Source organism: Tyto alba, unplaced genomic scaffold (assembly GCF_018691265.1).
Source record: "Tyto alba isolate M040663 unplaced genomic scaffold, T.alba_DEE_v4.0 Super-Scaffold_28, whole genome shotgun sequence".
NCBI lineage: Eukaryota > Metazoa > Chordata > Aves > Strigiformes > Tytonidae > Tyto > Tyto alba.
Genome location: NW_024881302.1, coordinates 17286274 through 17303147, shown reverse-complemented (window position 1 = coordinate 17303147; position 16874 = coordinate 17286274). Strand labels below are relative to the sequence as shown.

The 16874-nt window shown below is 71.8% G+C and overlaps 3 protein-coding genes across 7 annotated transcripts in view; 2 read left to right on the top strand and 1 right to left on the bottom strand.

Moving 5' to 3' along the window:
• The window catches only part of CORO7 (coronin 7), a 36192-nt gene extending 31870 nt beyond the window's left edge, over positions 1-4322 (top strand). Inside the window, exons 12-28 of one of the 2 annotated variants that reach the window (XM_042798333.1) lie at positions 95-240; positions 949-1044; positions 1144-1263; positions 1368-1500; positions 1589-1764; positions 1842-1950; positions 2052-2138; positions 2255-2397; positions 2487-2591; positions 2701-2786; positions 2859-3000; positions 3108-3197; positions 3295-3411; positions 3492-3627; positions 3740-3831; positions 3931-4017; positions 4102-4322. In XM_042798333.1, coding sequence (XP_042654267.1) covers positions 95-240; positions 949-1044; positions 1144-1263; positions 1368-1500; positions 1589-1764; positions 1842-1950; positions 2052-2138; positions 2255-2397; positions 2487-2591; positions 2701-2786; positions 2859-3000; positions 3108-3197; positions 3295-3411; positions 3492-3627; positions 3740-3831; positions 3931-4017; positions 4102-4107 — 1871 coding nt within the window. In that variant the 3' untranslated portion in view covers positions 4108-4322. Of the gene's footprint in view, positions 1-94; positions 241-948; positions 1045-1143; positions 1273-1367; positions 1501-1588; positions 1765-1841; positions 1951-2051; positions 2139-2254; positions 2398-2486; positions 2592-2700; positions 2787-2858; positions 3001-3107; positions 3198-3294; positions 3412-3491; positions 3628-3739; positions 3832-3930; positions 4018-4101 lie in introns of both variants that reach the window. The other variant, XM_042798332.1, reaches the window with a different exon arrangement.
• Positions 4323-4545: 223 nt separating this feature from the next.
• On the top strand, positions 4546-6891 carry PAM16 (presequence translocase associated motor 16). Of its 2 annotated transcripts, XM_042798341.1 has the most exons (6): positions 4546-4661; positions 4901-4985; positions 5381-5520; positions 5945-6010; positions 6184-6316; positions 6614-6891. In XM_042798341.1, the coding sequence occupies exons 1-5, from the start codon at positions 4659-4661 to the stop codon at positions 6268-6270; spliced, it is 381 nt and encodes a 126-aa protein (XP_042654275.1). In that variant the 5' UTR covers positions 4546-4658; the 3' UTR covers positions 6271-6316; positions 6614-6891. The 2 variants fall into 2 exon arrangements, with proteins under 2 accessions (XP_042654275.1, XP_042654274.1); XM_042798340.1 differs by lacking the exon at positions 6614-6891 and having other exon boundaries at positions 6184-6342.
• Positions 6829-15398, bottom strand: GLIS2 (GLIS family zinc finger 2). 3 transcript variants are annotated; one of them, XM_042798337.1, is made up of 6 exons: positions 15090-15398; positions 10616-10991; positions 10131-10307; positions 9526-9659; positions 9137-9255; positions 6829-9010 (listed from the first exon to the last, which is right to left on the bottom strand). In XM_042798337.1, exons 2-6 carry the CDS (start codon positions 10973-10975, stop codon positions 8205-8207), a joined length of 1596 nt encoding a protein of 531 aa, XP_042654271.1. In that variant the 5' UTR covers positions 10976-10991; positions 15090-15398; the 3' UTR covers positions 6829-8204. The 3 variants fall into 3 exon arrangements, with proteins under 3 accessions (XP_042654271.1, XP_042654273.1, XP_042654272.1); XM_042798339.1 differs by having other exon boundaries at positions 6829-8986; positions 15090-15394; XM_042798338.1 differs by lacking the exon at positions 15090-15398 and adding an exon at positions 11284-11597.
• Between the last annotated feature and the right edge of the window lie 1476 nt (positions 15399-16874).

The following is a 16874-nucleotide window of genomic DNA, read 5'->3' as shown; positions in this document are numbered from 1 at the left end:
AGGATGCGGCCCGCGCCGGGCTGGTGGCAGCCCCGGGGGGGTCTGGGCTCTGCCTGCGCTGCCTGCCCCACGGCCCCCCCTGCCCGTCCCCCAGTGACCCAGTGCCGGACGGAGGGCAGCACGCGGGGTCTGGGTGCCGTGCCGCGCCTGGCCCTGGACGTCATGGCCTGCGAGGTGCTGCGCGTCCTGCAGCTCACCGACACCGCCCTCGTCCCCGTCAGCTACCTGGTGCCACGCAAGGTGAGGGGGGTGGGGGGGGGAAGGGGTGCGGGGGGGCACTGTGTGACAGCACCCAGGTGTGGGGGGACCCCGGTCCCCAGATTGGAGAGAGCAGGAGAGGAGGTAAAAGCTGGGTGCTGGGTGCTGGTGGTGGAGGCTGGAGGGTGGGTGCTGGAGGCTGAAAGCTGGGTGGGATGGTGGGTAACAGAGGCTGAAATCTGGGTGCTGATGGTGGGTAACAGAGGCTGGAGGGTGGGTGCTGGAGGCTGAAAGCTGGGTGCTGATGGTAGATAACGGAGGCTGGATTTGCTGGGTGCTAGATTTGGGAAGCAGAGTGCTGCGTGCCAAGATGGTGGGTGCCAGATCCTGAATGCCGGCTGCTTAAAACGGCACAAAGCGTTTGAAATTTGGGTGCTGGGTAGCAGAGTCTGGGTGCTGGAGGTGGGATCCTGGGTGCCAGATCTGGTACACTGGGTGCTTAAATCTGGAGGCTGGGTGCTGGAAGGAGTGATGCTGGGAGTTGGGTGCTGTTCTGGAGGCTGGCTGCGTTCAGGGGTGCAGGAGGCAGCCCAACGCCGGACAGCATCTAACACGTACAGGCTTTGGTGCTCAGCTCATGGGGACTTCCACGGCTGGAGGGTCTGGGGTGCCACGGGGTGCCCCAGCCCACCTGGATGGGGACTGTGGGGTTTCGGGGACACCAATTTCACCCTGTCCCCTCTCCCACAGTCCATCCAGGAGTTCCACGAGGATCTGTTCCCAGACTGTGCCGGGACACTGCCAGCCACTGGCGCCCAGGCTTGGTGGGCAGGGGACAGCCAGCAGGTCAGTGTCACCCAGGGGGGTGTGGGGGGGTGTTGTCCTCACCGGTGGCATTGCCAGGGGCTTCCACTGCCCCCTGCCCACCGCTCTGCCCGCCAGCAGGTGGGGAGGGTGAGCCTGCACCCTGCACGAAGACCCACGGAGACCTTCACCTCCCCCATCGCCTGCACCCGGCTGCAGGCAGCCGACACCGACACCGGCCCCACCGACACCAACCGGAGCGTGAGCACGGTGTGCTGGGGGGGGCTCCCAGCGCCCTTGTCCCACGGGGAAGAGGGAGAGCTGGGATGCCAGCACCCCTTGCCCACTTGCTCTCTCCCCCGTAGGAGGGCAGCGGCTACTCCTCACCATCCTCACTGGCCTCGCCGGGCAGCACTGCCACCTCGCTCTCGGCCAGCACCGGCCCCTCCAGCGGCTTCGCCAGCAGCCCCAGCCAGAAGTCGCTGCAGAGTATTTTGGGTGAGCGAGCGGTGGGATGGCTCGGTGTCCCCTGGCTGGGGAAGGGGGTGGGACTCGGGGCGCTCACCCATTCCCCCGCCTGTGCCAGGGCCCAGCTCCCGCTTCCGGCACACGCAGGGCAGGGTGCTGCACCGCGACACCCACCTCACCAACCTGCGGGGGCTCAGCCTCACCACGCCAGGCGAGTGTGACGGCTTCTGCGCCAACCACCAGCGCGTCGCTCTCCCCCTGCTCTCTGCCGGCGGCCAGATCGCCGTCCTTGAGGTACCCCCGGCGCGGCGCGGCGGCCGGCACGGCACCGGTGGGTGCAGGGCAGGTGATCCCCCGGCTCTCTCCCACAGCTCTCCAAGCCCGGCCGTCTCCCCGACGCGGCCATGCCCACCATCCAGAACGGCGCAGCGGTGGCCGACCTCTCCTGGGACCCCTTCGACCCGCGGCGCCTCGCCGTCGGTATGCATGCCATTCCCGGGGGAGTGGGCTGGGCTAGCCCCCCGGCACCGGGCATGCCAGCTCGCCTCATTCACCACTGCCCATCCATTTTGATGCCGTAGCGGGTGAAGACGCCAAGATCCGGCTGTGGCAGATCCCTGAGGGAGGGCTGCGGGAGACGCTGCGGGAGCCCGAAGCTGTCCTCCGAGGTGAGGGGCGCACGGGGAGGCATCACCGAGCACCCCCACGCTGGGGACAAGCCAGCCCAGCGGTGTCCCCCTCCCGAGGCAGGCGGGGACTGCCATGCACCACTTAACCTTACCAGGTCACACGGAGAAGATCTACTCCATCCGCTTCCACCCCGTGGCATCCGACCTCCTGGTTTCCTCCTCCTACGACATGACGGTGCGGATCTGGGAGCTGAGCGCCGGGCGGGAAACCCTGTGCCTGCGGGGACACACCGATCAGGTAAGGGACGACACATCTGGGGACACCTGAGGGGCGTGTTTGGCCATACAGGGGACACGAGGCGGGGGGCACAACATCTGTCTCCCCAGATCTTCAGCCTGGCTTGGAGCCCTGATGGGAAGAAGCTGGCGACGGTGAGCAAAGACGGACGGTTACGGCTCTACGAGCCCCGGCACAGCCCTCAGCCTCAACAGGTACAACCGCAGTGGTAGGGACAGGCTGGGGAGGTGAGGGTGCGGGCAGGTGCCCGTGGGGCACCCCCAGCTCCCTCCGAGCAGGCAGGGTGACCTTCACCCCACGCAGGAGGGTCCGGGTCCCGAGGGGAGCCGTGGAGCGCGCCTGGTTTGGGTTTGTGGCGGCGACTACCTCCTGGTGTCCGGATTTGATAGGTAAAGAGGGGGACACAGGGCAGGGGTCTCCAAAGGACACTGTGCCATGCCCTCACTGTCACCTCCCCACAGCCGCAGCGAGAGGAAGATCCTCCTGTACCGGGTGCAGGCTCTGCCCGAGGGGCCATTGTCCGTCCTTGGCCTTGACGTGGCCCCTTCCACCCTCCTGCCCTTCTACGATGAGGATACCAGCGTTGTTTTCCTCACTGGCAAGGTGAGGGTTTGCGCCTACAAAAAAAACTGGCGGGGGGGGCTACCTGCCTACAGCACCCTAACAGTGCAGGGGGACCCCCCACGCACCCCATCTTGCTCCATCCTCAGGGTGACACCAGAGTCTTCCTCTACGAGGTGACACCCGAGCCCCCCTATTTCCTTGAGTGCAACAGCTTCACCTCCAATGAGCCCCACAAGGTAAAGGGGGGGCCCTTGGCTGCGCTGCCTGTCCCTGACCCCCCTGCCTGCACTGCCAGAGCCACGGCAGGCCCCGCTCACGCCTCCGCCCCAATAGGGCTTCGTCTTCCTGCCCAAAACGGTGTGCGAGGTGCGGGAGGTGGAGTTCGCCCGGGCGCTGCGCCTCAGGCAGAGCACCCTCGAGCCGGTGGCTTTCCATGTGCCACGCGTCAAGGTGAGTGGCAGGGACCCAGCCACATCTGGGGTGATTGTAGGAGGTGGGGGTCCCCCCTCAGCCACCTCTTGCCCCCGCAGAAGGAGTATTTCCAGGATGATGTCTACCCGCCGACCCGTGTGTGGTGGGAGCCGGCCCTCGGCGGCAGCGCCTGGCTGGCGGGGGAGGACGGGCAGCAGCGCCGTGCCAGCCTGCGGCCGGCCGACATGACGCCAGGTGGGTGTGGAGGGACAGGGCGAGGGCCCCGTGCTCACAGGGGACAGGCGTGGGGGGGTGGGTCAGCCGTGGGGCAAAGCCCTCCTGCCCCACGGTGACACTGCTCCCCCAGTGAGCGAGGCCCCAAAAGAGGCTCCAGCACGGAAGTTTGTCCCGGCGTCCGTGTACCTGGAGGAGAAGTCTGACGAGCAGAAGAAGGAGGAGGTGGGTGCTGGGGCACCCCAGGAGCACCCTGCTGCGGGGCCTGGGCTGGGGTGGCAGGCGATGCTCTGGGCCCCACGGCTCTGCCCTGTCTCCCTGCAGCTCCTGAGCGCCATGGTGGCCCGGCTGGGCAACCGGGATGACCCGCTGCCCCAGGACTCCTTCGAGGGGGTGGACGAGGACGAGTGGGTAGGTGTAGTGGAGGGGGGGGGGGCGGGGAGCCGGTCCCGCCCCGCCCCACTGCGTCCCTCACCCCCACCGGGCCTCCCACAGGACTAAGCCGGATCCCGGCGCCCCTAGGACAACGCCGGGGACCCTCCGCACTCGTATGGGCCCGTCAAGGAAAACGAAGAGGAGGAGGAGGATAAGGGGGCGCGGCGGGGCCCGGCCCGGCTGAGGGGAGGCGCGGCAGGGCCGAAGGCCGGGCCGGGCAGCGCCGTTGGGCCCCGTGCCCACCGCGGGCAGGCCCCGCTATTAAAGCCGCTGCGCTATCACCCGTCTCCTGCCGTGATTGTGGGTCGGGGGGCGGATGGAGGGGTGGGAACCGGGGGGGGGGGGGGGAGACACGGACACAGACACCCCCACACAGACACAGACGGGACCGGGCCCCGGTAACAGGCCGCAGCCCTCGCCTTCGCCCGCCCCGTGCGCATGCGCAGCGCAGCCCCGCCAGGACCTCCCGGGAGGCGCGGCCGCCAGGTGGCGCTGTTGCTCATCGAGGCGGGGAAAGGCGGGGACGGTCCGGCCCGCGCCCGCCGCCGTCTCGATGTCCGCGGCGCCCTTCGCTCCCTGACCCCGTGACCGGCGGGGGCGGAAGCGGCGGCGGGGCCATGGTGAGCGGGGAGCGGGGCCGGGGCCGGGGCCGGGGAGGATGGTGCTGGGGAGGGCTTGGGGACGGAGGGACAGGGCCTGGGGACGGAGGGACAGGGCCTGGGGAGGCGGGGGATGATGCGGGTGGGGGGAGAGGAGGGGGGGGAGGTGCGCGGAAGGTTGGGGGGGGGGGTGCGGACAAAGCGTGGGACGGGGCTGGGGAGGGTCCCGGGGCGGCTGTGACCCCCGAGTGTCCCCGCAGGCCAAGTACCTGGCGCAGATCATCCTGGTCGGGGCCCAGGTGGTGGGCCGGGCCTTCGTGCGGGCGCTGCGCCAGGAGTTTGCAGGTAGGAGCCGAGCGGCCGCCCCCGGGTTGGGGTGCTGGACCCCGCGCCGGGGGTGCTGAGCACCCCCCGGTATCCAGGGCACGGCTGCACCCCGCTTCCCCCGGGCTCACAGCGGGGGGGGGGACAGTCAGCACCCCCCGTCCCAGCCACCCGCTGCCAGGCTCCGAGACCTCCCGGCTGCCCCCCCCACCCCGGTTCCTGCCACCTCCCCAGCACCGGCGGCCTCATCCGGGTGACCCCCACGGGCTGGAGGCAGCGGAGGGGTGAAACGGGGCTCTGAGCACCTCGGGCTTTGCTGCCTGGCCCCCGCCCGATGTCTGGGGGTGCCCGGGGGGGCAGCGCTGGAGAGGGGGACACACACACACACACACTCACCCCTCGGTGTCTCCGGGCAGCGAGCCGAGCGGCAGCAGACGCGCGAGGGCGCTCGGAGAGGCCCCAGTCCGCCGCCGCGTCCCGGATCATCGGCATCAGCCTCCAGGAAGCTCAGCAGATCCTCAACGTCTCAAACCTCAACCCAGAGGAGATCCAGAAGGTAAAGCCGCCCTCGGAGCCGGGGGAGAGACAGCTCTGCCCTCCACGTGGGTGCTGCCTGCTGTGGGGGTGACGACTGGTCCCCAGAGGGAGTGTGGGTGCTGTCCTGGGCCCAGTTAACCCCAGCTGGAGGTTTCCCTCCCCCAGTTGGAGGAGCATGCCGGCAGCTCGTGGGCATCAGCAGCCCGCCGGGCTTGGATCGGGTGTTTCCCCAGCCGTGCTGCTGGGGAAGGGGATGTGGGCTCCCTGCAGGTGCCTGACTGGGAGCATGGGGACCCGCCAGGGTGTTGGGCAGAGCCAGCCATGTCCCCAAAATGCCACTTGTCACCTCCAGCACCGCTGCGAGGAGCAGGAGGCCACCAGGGTTTCGAGGCTGGGGAGGGGGGAAGAGGAGATGAATGTGACAGGGAGCTTCTCTTCGGCAGAACTACGACCACTTGTTCAAGGTGAACGACAAGTCAGTGGGAGGCTCCTTCTACCTGCAGTCCAAGGTGAGCAAGGGGAGGAGAGGATGGGGGGGCTGCGCTGGCCCCCAGCCCTGCCCTCCACACCTTCCCCGCCTGGGATTCGGGAGGGGCAGAGCCTGAGCGTCACCACGGAGGGGGCAGGGAGGGGAGGGGGCAGCCCCATCCCTCTGTGTCACCCCGTCCCCCCTGTCCCTCAGGTGGTGAGAGCCAAGGAGCGGCTGGACGAGGAGCTCCGCATCCAGGCCAAGGACGAGAAGGAGAAGGAGTGGAAAGCCGAGACGTGACTCCTGCTGCTCCCCACGCCCCATGTCCCTCACCCTTAATTTATAGGTAGCCAATAAATACCATGTCCTCCAGCACCCGGCCTGGCTGCTCTCCATCCCGGGGAGGGAGAGGGGACTTGCCCGCCTCTGCCCGCTGCCCCGGTGGGGATCAACCCCTGCGAGGGGCTGGTGGGGCTCCCTGAGAAGGAGGAGGGAGGCGACTGGGGAAGAAGGGGTGTCCCTGGAGCACCAAGGGCTGCCGGGGCTCAGATGGCACCCGGGGGGAGGCTGCGGGAGCTATTTTTGTGGTGGGTTCGGACGCTCTTGGCCCGAGCACGTGGATACCCCTGGCTCCGTACCACAGGCGTGCCGGGAGCTCTGTGCCATCACCCGCGGGCAGCCGGCATGGCTGCAGGGTCGGGGCGACGGGCCGTGGCCATCCCCACCCGTGGCTTGTGCCAGAGCTTCGCCGGGAGCACGGGGACCTGCCGGGGCATCAGGCAGAGCCAGCCGTGCCCCCACCATCGCACCCACCACCTCCGTGGGCTCGTCGCCACGGTCACGGACTGAGACAGGAACTTACTTCAACTTCACTTTATTGTTTTCTTAATAAACTTCCTCTCCCCTGGAGGAATATAGTGTTATAGTCGTTAGCTTATCTCTTACTTCTGCAGTCCTTAAACGCTATGCTAACAGCGATGGAGCCCAACAGGAGGAAAATAAAAACAACCCAGAAACTACGATAGAAAGGCACTTCGAGACCGTTAAAATACTGATGTCCTGGAATGTGCAACAACAAACCGACAAAGGAGCGAGGAGACGTACACCGTACACCGGCCGGGGCGGCCTGGTCGAGGGCCCGCGGCCATGCTGGGGTTGTGGCAGCGCCGGGCGGCCGCCGCGCCCCGGCCCCGGGAGGGTGAGGGCAGGGAGACCGGCTCCCCGCGGGGCGTGCGCGGCGGGGGGGCTCCTTCCAGCGGGGAGGGGGCGGGATGGGGGGCACCCCCCCCCCCCCCAGCCGCCACCCCCCTGGTTTTGGAAAAAAAGCCATGGGCGGGGGTCCTGCCCGGCAGCCGGAGGTACGTGGGGGACCCCCGGGAAGGGGGGGGGGGGGGGGGCTCACCGGGGAGCCTCGGTGGGGAGCGGGTGCCCTGCCCACCGCTGCCTGCTGCCCGCATGCGCTCGCGGTACGTGGTTAGGTATGAAAACGTAGTAGCTAAACAGGGTGGCTCTGCCCCGGCGTGGAGCCGGCGCGGCGAGCGGCACACGCGTGCCTTGTCACGGAGAGCGGTCGGGGGGGGGGGGAAGCCGGCGGTGGGGGGGACGAAGGGTGGCCGCGGAGCGGGAGGGATGTGGGCGGGCAGCGGGCCGGCGTGTGCCCAGCCAGCTGGGCCCGGCACCCAGGTGCCGTGGCTGCGGCGCTGCCCGCAGCCGTGCCGGCCAGGCGGGGTTGGATGGCACGGCCGGACCCCGAGCTGTCACCCCGCTGTCCCTGCGGTGGGAGGGTGGGGGAATGTGGGACCCCCCCACACCCCCAACAGCAGTGCCAAGGCTTCGGGCAGGGAGACGCCGAGTCAGCGGCAGCGGATGAGCCCAAGCAGGACCCTGTCAGAGCAGGGGGCTGGTCAAGAAATAAATAGCGGCGTATCCGGCTGCCCAAGCTGGGGGGGGGGGGGGGAGTAGTGGGGACACCCCCCCTCCCGCCCCCGCCTGCCCCAGGGCTTCCCCCGGCACAGGGTCGCAGCCGGCTCCGGCCACCGAGGGATTATTGCTTTTCTCAGAAGAGTCCGTTCTTCTTTCGTGATGGTTAAAAGCACGAGCGAGGCCCTGGGGAGGGTGGGTGGGGGGGTGTGTGGAGGGGAGGAGGGGGTGTTGCCCCCCCCCCCTAGTTCATCCCCAGGGAGAGGGATCTGCCCGCCGGGCCGGCAGCCGGCCCCGGGCATCGTCAGGCCCCCTCAATTCACGGCGGCGGGTTTGAGCAGCAGGGAGCCGGGGGGGATGAGCACCCAGCCCGGCGGCAGCGCCTCGGGGCTGCCCCCCGAGCTGACGCCGGCGGCCGAGAGGTCGAGCACGGCCCCCGGCAGCAGCGCCAGGCTCTCGGGGGGGACCCGCGGCCGCCCCAGCTCCGTCCTTTCGCCTCGTTCCTTCCGGCTCTCCGGCCCTTTGCCCGCTTTGGGCGGCCGCCCCTCGGCCCCGCTGCCCTTCTCCCCCTCGGCCTTGGCCCCGCCGGCCAGCAGCGACATGACGGGCAGCCCCAGCCCCGCCGCGAAGGGCGAGGGCAGCAGCGGGCTCTTGGCCAAGTTCAAGGGGCCTCCGTTGAGGGGCAAGATGGGGCCGGGCAGGGCGCCCGCGGCCCCGCAGCCCAAGGCGCTGAGGTCGAGGGGCGCCGGCGCCAAAGGGATGGGCAACGCCGGCAGCCCCGGGGGAGCGAAGAGGGCGGCGGGGTTGGGGATCACGAGCTGCGCCCCGTTAACGTAGGGCACCTCCGCCGAACCCAGGGGCGTTTTGGGAGGCGGGTGGACCTTGAGCATCTCCGGGTGCTCGGGGGAGACAAAATGACCGTGGGCTTTGATGTGCTTGCGGAGGGAGCTGGGGTCGGTGTAGCGCTTGTGGCAGCCCGGCATCTTGCAGGAGTAGGGCTTCTCCACGTAGTGGGTGCGGGTGTGCTTGAAGCGGTCGCTGGAGTTGGAGTAACGCTTGTTGCAGCCTTCGTAGGGGCAGATGTAGGGCTTCTCGCCTGCGGGACGGCACAGCGCCGCGTCTGCCGGGGCGGGGGGGGGCACAGCCGGGTCTGCCGCAGCCCCTGCGTGTGTGTTGCCCCGTGTGTCCCCGTCCCCCCCCCGAGCCTCCCCGCTCCCCCCGGGCGAGCGCGGCAGCCGGCACTGACCTGTGTGCGAGCGGTTGTGGATTTTCAGGTTCTCCAGGCGGGAGAAGCTCTTGTTACAGGTGGGGCAGCGATGCGGCTTCTCGTTAGTGTGCGTCCGGATGTGGATCAGCATCTTGTACCTGCCAGGGTCGGGGCGGGGGGGGGGGGGCCTGTCAGAGGGGGGCAGCCCCGGCCCCCCCGGGTCATCTCCTTGTCTCTGTGCCCTGGCTATGGGGTGGGGGGGACAGGGAAGGATGTCCTGCCCGGTCATCCAGCCCCCCCAGGACCTCGCACCCAAAGGGCTGACTGGCTGGAGACCTCCCCCTGTACAGCCCCCCAGTGCTGGGCTTCTGTCTCCCCACAGTGACTCAGAGCAGCCCCCCAAGGAGCCCAGAGCCCCCCCTGCCCACCTGGCGTTGAAGCCCCTGCCGTGGCGGGCGCAGCCCTCCCAGTGGCAGCAGTACCCCGCGTCCTTCTCGGGTTTGACGTGGAAGTCGTTGACGTGGTCCACCAGGTCTTGCAGGAGGTCAAAGAACTGGTTGCACTGTGGGCGGGAGGCTGGGGGTGAGGGGGCCCGGTGGGGTGGGCACGGCAGGGGGGGCTGGGACACCCCACCCCCCCAGGGCCAGCCCCCCCCCCCGGTCCCGCCTGTACCCCCATGCACAGCAGCACCAGCATCTGGGGAGGTGGAAATGGCCCTTTGTATGACACACCCCCCCCACAGCATCCACACACCCCCTATTTCACCATCACCCCCCTCCAGCCCTAAACTGTCCCTGCTTGCCGCCACCCCCCAGCCCCACATCCCCCCACACAAGCCCCATAGAGCTCTGCCACAGCCTTCCAGCCCCACATCCCCTCCCCAGCCCCAAAATGCCCTCGTGGCCCCCCCCCCAATCTTCACAATGCCCTTACGTGATCTCCCAGCCCCCTATTACCGCCCCCAGCCGCAAAAAGCTTCCGCACGGCCCCCCCCCAGCCCCATCACACCCCCCCCCCAGCCCTCCCCACTGACCTTGGACCAGCGGCAGACGAGCTGCTTGGGCAGGGGCAGCTCGGGGGGCAGGCGTTTCTCCTTGCTGGGGGGCAGGAAGGCGGCAGGGGGCAGGTGCAGGGCCCCCCCTGCCCCCAGCGGCAGGAAGAACTGGAAGGAGCTGGGGAGGCCGTCGATGTATCGCAGGGACTGGAAATCCTGGAGCGGAGCCCAGAGGGGGGGGCGGGGTGGGGAAACGAGCCGGATGGAGACCCCCAGAGACCCCGTATCCCCCCCCAGAACTTCCCGCTGTCCCCCAGAGACCCCCCCCAGGACCCACCCTGGGGCTGCCACCGGGGTCAGGGTGGGGGCCAGGCGGGACAGTGACCCCAGGGTGTGTGTACATGCTGGGCACGCTGCCGAGGTCGGGAGCACCGTCCCAGGCACAGTCCCCACCGCTGGGGACACCTCGGGGAGAGGGGGGACACACACACACACACACACAGGCACCACACGGCCGTACTTACGTGGGGGGTGAGGGGGCCGGGCAGGTCCCCGCTGCCCTGGCGCTCGGGGGAGAGCGAGGCGCTGCCGGCCGGAGACTCCCCGCCGGAGCGGGGCGAGAGGCTGAGGTCCACCACCGGCATGGCCGGGAAGCGCCCGTCCCGCGGCTCCACCAGCCTGGAGTGTGCCAGGAGACCGGGGGACGGCGAGACCGGCACGGCCCGGCGACCCCCCCGGCTCCCCCCTCGGCCATCCCCGGCCGGCGGGGTGTCCGGGCGCTGGGGAGCACGGGGTCGGGGGCCGGGGGCACCCCGCTTCTCCCGGGCGGCTCGCAGCTTGGAGATGCTCAGCTTGAGGTCCAGCGGCTCCTCCAGTGAATGCATGGTGCCGGGGTGGGCTCTGCGGGGGGGGGGGGATGGACACAACAGGAGGGGGTCACCGCAGGGATGGGGGGCACCAGTGCCACCCCTTGAAGCATCGCCCCAAGCCGGCCCCGCGGCGATGCCCGTCTCTGCTCTGGGCCGGCGGCCACGGTGCTGGCGCAGGGACCGCGGCGGGCAAAGGGCAGGGCACGGCCCCGGGGGGGCGCCCCCCCCCGCCCCCCCCCCCCCAGCCCCTCGGTGTCCCCAGCGTGTCCCCTCCGTGTCGCCAACCCCCTCCTCGGGGTTGGCACAGCCCCTTGGCCAGTTACCAAAACCTTGCTGGGGACTGCCAAATCCCCCCGGGGGCATTGGAGCTGCGGCGTCCCCGTTTCTGCCCCTGTCCGTCCGTCCGTCCGTCCGTCCCCAGGGGCCTGCCCCAGCGAGGCCTTTCCCAGCGGCAGAGGAGGGCGGTGGCGGCCACCAGCCCGGCGGTGACCCGGGCGGCCGAGCCCGCTGGCCCCAGCCCCGGAGGCGGCAGAGCTTCCTCCCCCGCCGGGGCCCCTTCCCCGCCGGCCAACGCCGCTGCCTGCCGGGGCCGGGCAGGGGCTGCCTGCGCCCGGGCGAGCCAGCACCCCCCCCGCTTCCCAGGCCATGGCGGGGGACCCCGACCCCCCCCCCCATTCCACTGTCCCCTCGGGGGGGGGTGGGGGTGTGACAGCTCCGCAGTGCCAGGCTCCCCCACCCCACATCCCCCCCCCCCCCGCCTAAAAAACACCACCCCCGCGGTGGTTCGGCCGCCACACCTCCGGCAAGCGGCTGAGAACGGGCAGCTCAGTGCAGGAGTGACCCACAGCAGCGCCGATCCTGTCCCCCGGCTGTGCCCCCCCACCCCGGCCACCCGCGTCGCCCAAGGCAGGGTGGGGGAGGCCGAGGGGCCGTGTCGCTGTGGTGGTGGTGGGGGGGGGCACGTCGCACCCAGCACACGTGGCAGCGGGGGCCCCCCCATCTTCACCCCACCCCGCCCCGGGGGGCCCGGTCCCCGCCCTGCCCCGCCGGCGGGGCCCCCCTGCGCTGGCGGGGGTCCAGCCCGGCTCAGACGCTGAGGAATGCGGAGGAGCCGCGGGGGGTGGGGGGCCCGGCCGGCGAGGCGAGGGACCCCCCCCCGCCCGCACCCCACCCCACCCCCACAGCAGCGCTGCCCCCCCGTCCTGGTTGTGGGGCCAACCCCATGGGGGGTCCCTGTCCCAAGCGGCTATGGCAGGAGCTGCCCCACAGCTGGCTCCCCTTCCCTGTGCGGGGAGGGGGGGGGGAACACGACACACACATCTTGAGCCCCCAGGGCCATGGGGCTTGCCCTATAGTGGGGTGCCTCCTTGAAAATTGGGGGGGTGTCCCTGCCTGATCCTCCACCTCCTCCCAAAGCGGTGGGGCCCGCCCCATAGCAGACCCCCATCCCTTGTGGGGGAGCCACCCTGCCGAGCCCCCACCGCCGTGGGGCCTGCCCCACAGTGGGGTCCCTCCCCTCCAGGGGGTCCTCACCCTGCGCCCCACAGCAGGGCCTGCCCCGTGGGGGGTCCCTGCCCCGAGTCCTCCCCCCGTGGTTCTCAGGCTCCAGCCACCCTCCGCAGCCTGTTGGCACAGCTCGAGGACAGAAGGACAGACAGACGGGGGCCGGGGGGGGCAGGACCCCCAGCCGAGGCAGTGGGACAGGACCCCCACAGCCCCCCCAAGCCACGGGCGTCCCAGTCAAGGCGTCGGGGCTGATCCCACCGCAGCGGCCGCGTCCCCCACATCCCCCGGGGTGGGGAGGTTTTTTTTTTGGGGGGTGGGGGGGTGGGGTTGGTCCCGGGTGGGCGGGAAAGGGGCCTCCATCCGCTGCCGCGGCGCGGCCCCGGGCAGCTGCCAAACCACGCGGCCCCGCCGCTGCTGGGAACCGGCCGGGGCGCCGCGGGGGCCCCCCCCCCCGGGACGGGGACGAGGATGAGCCCCGCGGTGGTTTGGCCGGACGCCCCCGCTGCCCCCCCCCCCCGCACCTGCGCCCCCACGTGAGAGGCCCCTGCCTGCTCTGCCCCCCCCCCCCCCCCCCCCCCCGGCTTCTCCTGCCCGCGCCAGGCGCTGCCAGCCCAGCCCGGCCCAGCTTCCCCTCTGGCCGCCCAGCGAGCCGCCCCCCCCCCGCCCCCCCCCCCCCCCGCCGCGCCAGTTCAAACCAGTCCAGCGCGGCGCAGGGCCCAGGGGCTTCCCAGTCCGGGCGGGGGCTGCTGGGACGAAGCCCAGGAGCAGGGGGAGCCCCCCTCCCCAGCTCCGCCAGCTAAGCTGGGGTCCCCCCAGGCCCCCCCACGCTGCCCAGCCCGCCGGCGGCTGGGGGACCCGGGGTGACCCCGCTGCCGCCGGCGGGGTGCCAGCTCTCCGGGCCACCCCGCTGCTGGCACGGTCGGGGTGTTGTGTTGTGTCCCGTCCGTGTGTGTGTCCCGTCGTCCCCCCCCCCATCAACCCCTGCACAAAACCTGCCAGGAATAGCATGGGCACCGGCGGGGATGGGGGGGGCACGGGGCAGAGACTCCCTGGCGGCGCGGTGGGCTGGCGGCAGCGAGGGACGCCAACGCCGCGGGCCCGCGTCACCCCGAGAGGGGACGGTGACCCCGGGGCTTGGCGAGCCGGGAGCGGTGCCAGTGCTGCGGGGCAGGCAGGCTGGGCTCACTGTGTGTGTCGTGTCCCCCCCACTCTTGGCACTTGGCAGGGCTGGCACCGCCGCGCAGGCCAGGCACCCCCAGGACCACCCCCCCCCCACCACACCACCGCACCGGGGTCATTGTCCCCACGGCTGCTGGCAGGGCACGGGCCACCACGGGACCCACCATCCCTCCTCATCCCGCTGCGGACGGTGCTGGCTCCTCACCGGACCCCCAAATCCTGCTGGTGGCTCCAGCTTGTCACCGTGTGTCCCCCCCAGGGCTGGTGGCAACTCCCCAAAGGTGTCCCCAGGAGTGGCCACGGTTCTCATCCCTGAGCCGAGGCCGGTGCCATGGTCCCCCCCTCCCAGGCGCGTGGTGGCAGCGGGGACCCCGGCGGGGGGGCTGAGACCAGCCCCCTCCCCAGGGAGCAGCCCCACGGTGGTGCCACTTGGCACCGGGGGACCACGCGAGGACCCCCGGGTTAGGGGGGGACACGGTCACAGCAGGGTGACACAAAGGCGTGGGGAAGGGGAGGTGGCCGGTTGCAGAGGGACTTCTGCATTTGGGGCAGGGGACGAGCCCCTGCAGCAGCCCCCTGGGGACATTGGGGACAAGCTGTGGCAACCCTTGGCCCCCCGCTGCTGGCACCTCGGGGAGCGGGTCACCCCGGCCGGGCCCCCCAAAACACCCCCCCCACACACTCCCCCGCCGTGCCAGCACAGCCTGGGCTTGGCTACCCCACACCTCGTCCCCACGAGGCTGTGGGACCAGCAGCCCCCCCGTGATGGGGATGGGGGGGGGGGTGACGAGCAGTGGCACCACCGGCGTGGGGCCAGGATGGGGCTGCCCTGCGGCCCCCAGCCAAAGCCACCCCTTTGCCCTCCCCCCACGGTGGGGACACGGGTGGGGTCCCCGGGGGTGGCCGCGGCCAGGCAGAGCCACCGAGCACGTCCCCGCCGCAGCCCCCGCCCCACGGCCAAGGTCAGGACACCCACCCCGCCCGCGGGGGGACAGCGGGTGACGGCCACCCCCCTGGCATCCACCGGGCAGCGCGTGGGGGGGTCCCCTCTCTGCACCCCCCCACCACCCACCCTGTGTGTGTGTGTGTGTCCCCGGGGAGCCCCACGCTCCCACCTCCTCCCCCTTTCCCCCTCCCTCCGTGCCCCGGGGCCACGTCCCCTCTGTCCTCCCCCAACCGCTCCCCACGGCGGGGAGAAGGGGAAGGGGGGGGGGGGCGGCTGCAGGTGCCAAGGGACCCCCACGCACACACACCCCACCCCCCCCGCGCAGAGCTCCCGCGGGGCGGTGAAGGGGCTTCCCGGGAGGGTATACCCCCCCGCCGGTGGCAGCATCCTCCCCCTCCTCCTCCTCCTCCTCTTCCTCCAACCCCCCCCCCGCCCCCCCCCCCCCCCCCGCGGGCGCGGCGGCGCGACAAAGCGCCGGTCCCCGGTGCGCGACCGTACCTGCGGCGGGGGCTCAGCGCCGGCGGCGGGCGGGGAGCGGGGCGGGGAGCGGGGCTTGGCGGAGCGGGCCCCCCCGCTGCCGGGCCGCCGGGCCGCTCCGCCACATCTGCAGGGGCTGGGGGCGGGGGTGGTGGCGGCGGTGGCGGCGGGGCTCTGCCCCCCCCCTCCCCGGTCCCCCGGGCGGCGGCGGCGGAGGGCGGCGGCGGGGCGGGGGCTCTGCCCGCCGTGATTTATGGCCGCCCCGCACCGACCGGCCCGGCCCCGGCTGCGGGCGGGAGCTGGGCGGGGGCCGGGGCCGGCCCCTCCCCGCCGCGGGGGGCACCGGGGGGCACGGCGGGGGGGGTGCGGGTTGGGGGGGGGGGGGGGGAAGAGCCCCGCCCCGTGAGGGGTGCACGCACGGACACGGGGGGACACCCCCTACCCTACCATAAACCCCCCACCACCACCCCCCCCGCGCAAGGTCACCCCGGCGCTGCGGCAGAGCCGAGCCCCCCCCCCCCCCCGGGTGTGTCCGTGTGTCCCCCCCCCGGGGACGTGGCGGGGCGGGGGGACCCCCGGCGGCGGCGCAGGAAGCGGGGGCGGCGCCCACCGGAGCTGCCTCCCGCCCCCCCCCCCCCCCCCGCACCTCTCCCAGCACCGGGGCTGGCGGGAAGGGGGGGGGGGAAGTACACCGGGGAGGGGGGGGGGGGATCCCCCTCCCCGCAGGAACGGCGCCGCCCGCCCGCTGCGTGACGTCACAGAGCGCGGCTGGCGTCACGCCTGGCGGGGGCCTCCGCATGACGTCACCCCCGGGGGGGTTGTCCCGGGGCGCCGGGGCCGCGGCTCCTTCCGGCGGCAGGATGTGGCGGGGCCGGCCCGGATGCTGCAGCCTCACCGGGGGGGGGGGGGGACGGGACTCCCTCCCCGGGGCCCGCGGGTGGGGGGGGCGGGGGCGCTGGCCCACGCGGGTGGCCGGGGGCACGCCCCACCTGTGGGGATTCTGCGGGGAAGTGGGGCGGGGGGGGGGGGGGGGGTTGGCGCAACTCCTGTGTCCTCAACAGCCCCGCCACAAAAAGGCGGGGGGGACACGAGTTGGGGGGGGGGGGGGGAAGGGGGCAGCGCTGTCCCACGCCGTTAGCCGAAGCCACACCCCACCCGTGGGGTTTTTTCTTGGACGGGGTGGGCTGCTGTGTCCTCCTGCCACAACATGGGAGGGCACGCGGGTGGCTGAAGCCACACCCCACCCGCGGTTTTTTTTTTTTTTGCGGGGCGGGGGGGGGGAAGGGATGCAGCTGCTGTGTCCCCAGCACAAAAGGAGGGGGCACGAGGTGGGGAGAGAAGCACTGCCCGACGCGGGTGGCTGAAACCACACCCCACCCGTGTCTTTTTTGCGGGGGGGGGGGGGGGGGGGGAGAGCTACTATGTCCCCAGCAGTGACCTCTCCTTCCCTGAGCTGGTCACTGCGGGGGGGGGAGGGAGGGGTGTAAACCCCGATGTCCCTGCCCACACCCCCCTCCAAAAAAAAATGGAAACGGGCTTGGGGGAGTGGGGGGGGGGGGGCTTCAATGCCACCCACGATGGTGGCCCCAGTGGGGATGGGGACACGCAGCGATGGCAGGGTGGTTCGGTGTCCGCAGCCTGGTTTCCCTTCGGGCCCTCCCCCCCCCCCCTTCACGTGACCCCACTCCCCCCACTCCAGAGTCCTGCCAGATGGGGGGGGGGCACGGGCCCCCCATCCTGGAGACACACAGGGACAGCTGCCAGAGCGATTTTGGGGACCCCTCGGGCTGCTTGTCCGGGTGGGGG